The sequence below is a fragment of the Aplidium turbinatum genome, chromosome 7, assembly GCF_918807975.1.
Source record: "Aplidium turbinatum chromosome 7, kaAplTurb1.1, whole genome shotgun sequence".
Classification (NCBI taxonomy): Eukaryota; Metazoa; Chordata; class Ascidiacea; order Aplousobranchia; family Polyclinidae; genus Aplidium; species Aplidium turbinatum.
Window position 1 is genome coordinate 3,895,527 of NC_137478.1, and position 5,362 is coordinate 3,900,888.

Genomic DNA, 5,362 nt, shown 5'->3' on the forward strand with positions numbered 1-5,362 from the left:
TTTGTGTGTTCATGCTTTTACTGTATGTATTGTGTTGTTTGTTGTATTGTACAGCAATAGTTACGGTACTTACTACTTAATGTCCATCAGTATGTTTAGGCACAAGTTTTCAATAATATCCTGAACAAGAGACGTGCTAAGTTTTCAAACAAAGTTACCAACTTACCAACCCTACAAAATCATGGGTGAAGGTGGTGTTCTGGCCACAATTATATCAAGATAAAAGATTAGGCCTCTACATTTGTAATGCTTCAACTTTAATGGTTGTTTTCCATCAATAAGGCCTTTTGTAATGACATTGATAGGCAGTTGTAAGAATGATGGATGAATTCTGCTTCAGCCAAGCTAGTGAAGAAGTGATGGAACTTGCGACAAGTTTTGTTGACAAATATGTTGACTACATTGAAAATCTTCCATTTGATTTGCAACGCAATGTCACAAGACTGAGAGAAATTGACTGCAATTGTAGAGGTAGCTTTCGTTGATTTTATTGTCGTGTTGTTATTACTACCAGATGACTGAGAGTGACATGGCAGAGTAACTAACTAGATGCTATGTTATTGTTGCAATGTTGCTACTTTTGAAAAAAAGTTAATCGTTTGAGTTCAAAATTTGTTTTAGTTAAATTTTTGATGTTCTTACCTTTCAGTTTGACATGTTTATGATTAAACTGACTAAATCATGCATCTAGGGTAGTATAGCTTGGAAGAATGGCACATGCTTGTATAAGTCTTGCAGTTGTTAAATACAAAAAATGATTTTTTTATTAGTGAAGTGTAAGTCATTTATAATTTTTATTGATATCTTGACTTCATTTCAGAGATTTTAACTGAGATAGAAGATCTTTACAGAAGCTTTACAAAGGAAACTGATATCAATTTGAAAAAAAGAGCAACTTTAATAAGAATTCAACGTCTTTTTGGACGTTGCCAGGAATTAGGAGATGAAAAAATATCTATCGTTCAGCAAGTATGATATGAGAAATATGATGTTGCAACTTAAAAATTACTTTTAATAACAATGTTTCCCAAAATGTGCATCATTTTTTTAATTTTTACAAAATACACATTATGCATATAAGAGAAATTTTCTTGAAGGTAATAATGAATCATATATATATACACTATACAGTACATAAAGCTGTATATATATAATTGTTGTTAAGTTTTTATTTGTAAAGTTACAACTTGTGGGATTCATAACAGAAAGTGGCTCGACATATGTCAAGCATTAATTGTCAGTTTAATTTTTTTATTTGAAATTTAAATTAATTTCAAAAGATAAAATTACTACATTTTATTTCAGAGTATTTCAGATCTCTGATGTCATAAATGAAATTGTTTCCTAAATGTTGCATAATTTTTCAATTCTGATTACAGTCAAATGTAAAGTTGTTGTACTGGTACCAGTATTTTGTTGTACTATTTTGTTATTTTAATAGATGTCCGAAGCTATTGAGAGCAAGAAAAAAGTTGTGGAACATGCCAGCTACCGGTTCACGTCAGTGTACAAACCAGATCAGAAGAATGATTTTAATGGGAAACGTGAGCAACATGTGAGTATGGGATTAACTTTATGGTTCCAATTTATTAGAGTTTGATTAACTTTTCAAACATCATCAAATAAAACATCAATTGCTACATGTCATTTAAACCTTCCTTTAGGCAAGGCTTTACGTTTAAAAAATTTCTAATTAGTCTGCCTAGTGGTATTTACAGCTTTAACTGTACTTAGCTTTCAATATGATGATTTAAACAAATCACTTTTAGTGTAGTTCCCTTCCAAGGTCACGTGTTCACTTCAACTGTTCAAGTTTAAATGTGATTAACAATAAACTATTGCTAATCAAGTTGTCATTCCATATTATACTGCAAGGGTTACTTATATAACATACTTCAGGAATTCTACATGTCCACTACACAAGTTTATTAATGGTGAAGGAACTATTCTACTTCAGCTGCAAAATTAAAAAAATGTTTTTTTAGTGATTCACTTGTTTTTAATTTTTCCATTTTAGAAATCTTATTACAATAAGCCTTCCAAAAGGTCAAGACGCCATCGGCATATATGTCATGAAAAGGTAATGCAGTGATTTTGGCTTTTTTCTATAAATCAATATACTTGTTATGAGATGAAGTATTTCTTTTGACTGTGAATGCTGCTGCATATAATATGTGATAAACTTGGGATTCTGTGTGTATTTTTTATATAGTAATACATAAATATTTGATTTTTTTCATGTATTATATCAGTTACTACGGGATTGTGATTCGCATATTTTTGCTTCTGAATTCTTTTGAAATTCAGACCCGCTTTTCGATTTTAAGCGAAGTGAAAAAAGCAAATCTGCATTTATCTGAAGAAAAAAAATATACGAAGTTTAGCCCTGGAGTAAGTCATAAGCTGATTAACTCAAGTCATAGAAAGTGGGTGATTTGTTGTTGAAGTAAGTATCTTCCAATAGTTTACGCAAATCCATCACCTTGTCTTGTTCGTGTTTAATTAAGTCTGGCAATTGCTGCATTCTCTAGATTGTACCTGTTGGCGTTATTTTATTTCTTGTTTAGGAAAAGGCACTTTTAACGGAAAACTCATCGACCACTGCCCACATTACCCCAACCAATAATAGCAACAATCTGAGGAGCAGCGGTGGGAACGGACACTCCGGAGGAGAGAAGCAGATCTTGAACCTGGCCATCACGAATCCCAATAAACCTCAGGAGAATCCTCCAAAGATCAAGGAGGAGTTCACCGGGTCGGTTAAGAAGAGTGAAAAATGCGACAAGAAGAAGCAGAGTCCGGCATCTAACTCATCTAACGGGAACACTTCCTCTTCATCTGCCGCTACTCCCTCGTCATCACAAAAGACTCCTCTCCAGTCCAAGCCATCTACATCGAAAGCTCCCGTGACTTCGAGCAAAACAAGTGTGGTTACAACAACGACAAACAATACTTCGAACAAAAATACAAACAAAACTAAGAAGAAAAAAAAGAAGTTGCTGAAGGTACATATGTTGTCTATTCACATATCTTTCCCACATATCGCAGATTTTGAGAACATCCTTGCCAGCTGATCTTTTTGTTTCTTTGGTCTAAAATGGATTTAAGTATTTTGCAACCAGGCCTTCTTCGCAATCCCAGTTGCTGTCCAACTAGACATGAATTATCACCACAAGCTGCTTTTTTTAATTTTTGCAATAGCTTACAATCTTTTAGTTGTATTGCAAAGGTGAAAGACAGCGATTAAAATATGGCTTAATATTCGCTGAAATATGAATCAGAGGAAAGCGACCGGTAGACTTGTTTAGTGTCTTGCTTATGAAAACAATGTGGTCGCGGCCTTCGAATGTTTGTTTCATTATTGAAAAAGGTACAAACAAACGCGCTACCTTTCTAAATGAGTAGTTTTCAAGTAGAAAACTTTATATAACATGTGCTATCTATGTATTGTATCTGTATAATATATGTTATCTATATAACAATATAGAAAACTTTGAGTAGAAAACTTTTCAATTTTTCCCCTTTTGAGCCGTAATTTCATCTCTTTTTTATCAGTTTGTGATTTTAAAAACTTAAACATGTTATATGACTGATCAAATCTTTCTCTTTGTATCATTTTGTTTTTAAATAGGGTAATTAAGGTAAGGAGTCTGCCTTTTTCTTAACGACTCCGAACACACCAAAATCCTTCCGACTCCACAGCCCTGTATCTCACTGATCAAATCTTAATCTTTCAGCATCGCGACGACCGGGCATCAACGCGCTCACCATCCCCTCAAGTGGACATTCCCATCGACCCTGACGAGCCGACGTATTGCATTTGTGACCAGGTTTCGTTCGGCCAGATGATCGGATGTGACAATAAGAAGTGTCCGCTGGAGTGGTTCCACTTTTCTTGTGTGGGTCTCACGCACAAACCGAAGGGCAAGTGGTACTGTCCGGATTGCACGAGAGACAAGAAGAAAGACAGCAAGAGAGACCACAGATGATGAATGAAGCCTACGTTGCATCAAGATAACGTTGCTTTCCGTTGTATCAACCCCAACAGAACGGATTCCTTGAGATTCATATACGGATACGACAACACTCGTTGTTTTGCTTGCCGCTGACATTAGTGATGGCTAAGTCTTTTATATTGCTGCTACTAAGTACGTTTCCAATATGGATTAATTAATTGGTGGCCATTTTAAGCGTTTGCTAATAATAAGCTATTTTTCAATCTCAAAATCAATTTTAAAGATAAGTTAATTTTTTACTCCTCCAAGCCTTCAGTTCAAAGGCTAATTTAGAATTTTGTACCTAACCCTCGGTTCCACTTTAATCCGAATTCGTTCACTCATACGATTGCTATTCCCCAACATATACTGAGGCGCCGTATCTACCGCAATGCTTTAGTAATGCCACCAATGCTTGAAACTAAGTCGGAGTTCAAATAATCCGAAGAACCAGTTCCTGAAAAAAAATATGCAGGTGCACATTTTTAATTGCTTTTTTGTTCCACATGTTTACTTTCTACGGATTTTAGTTAAAATAACAATCACCCCATCTAGCGGGGAACTCCATGACGGCACACGTCTACTCGACAAAAATTATCTAGCTTATCAACAGAACGGAAGGTCTGGAGTTTGCATTCTACTTTGGCTGTACGAGGTTCCATGAATAATGAATATGTACTGTCTCTGCAATTAACTATTCTAACGGTTGGCATCGCCTCTTGGTCCAACTTTCCTGCTTGGCGTTGTCAGGCGGTCCGCGAGGTAGGCCTTTATTTTGTGAAAACTGAGAGTCTCGTAGCAACAGCGGATATTCATTGTCTTCCCATGCCTTGTTTGAACTGCTAGAAGAGACGTCTTCAGTTCTCGGTTTGCTGCCGCGGTCTCTTCCCAAAAAGTTGCAGTAAAAATATCTCTGATGATGTTCTACTCTCCCAGACATCAAAACTCGTTATTTTTACATTGATTCAGCGTTTACCGATGTAAAAATAACAGATCTTGCTGTCTGGGCTGCTTTGTTCTCGTTTGGTAGGAGTGAGACAAAAGAACAATTTTTAACAAACAATTTACCGGGTGTTTTATTTTCCCAATAGCAGACTTGCAGATAATTTTATTATGGAAATGCACAGTTATGTGGGTGGGCTGTAGGACGCTGAAACGGTATTCTCTTTTTTACGGCTTGACGCAGTAGAGGTAGCTTGCAGATCACAACAAAACCATTTGGACTTTACCATAACAACTAGGTTGCAGCTAAAACAAACTTCGCTGGATGTTCTATTTGTCAGAGCATTGGAAGCTGCTGTATCAAAGTTGGTTGGTTTTGAATCTTTATCTTCGGGCTGACTGATCGGTGGCCTACCAAGATTGAC

The 5,362-nt window shown here is 35.9% G+C and overlaps 1 protein-coding gene across 1 annotated transcript; it reads left to right on the top strand.

Annotated features, from left to right (window-relative positions):
- Nucleotides 1–288: 288 nt before the first annotated feature.
- LOC145774248 (inhibitor of growth protein 1-like) lies at nt 289–5,044 on the top strand. Its single transcript, XM_082585439.1, has 6 exons — nt 289–471; nt 821–969; nt 1,442–1,555; nt 2,018–2,080; nt 2,568–3,005; nt 3,738–5,044. Exons 1-6 carry the CDS (start codon nt 318–320, stop codon nt 3,987–3,989), a joined length of 1,170 nt encoding a protein of 389 aa, XP_082441565.1. The 5' UTR covers nt 289–317; the 3' UTR covers nt 3,990–5,044.
- The last annotated feature ends 318 nt before the right edge of the window (nt 5,045–5,362 follow it).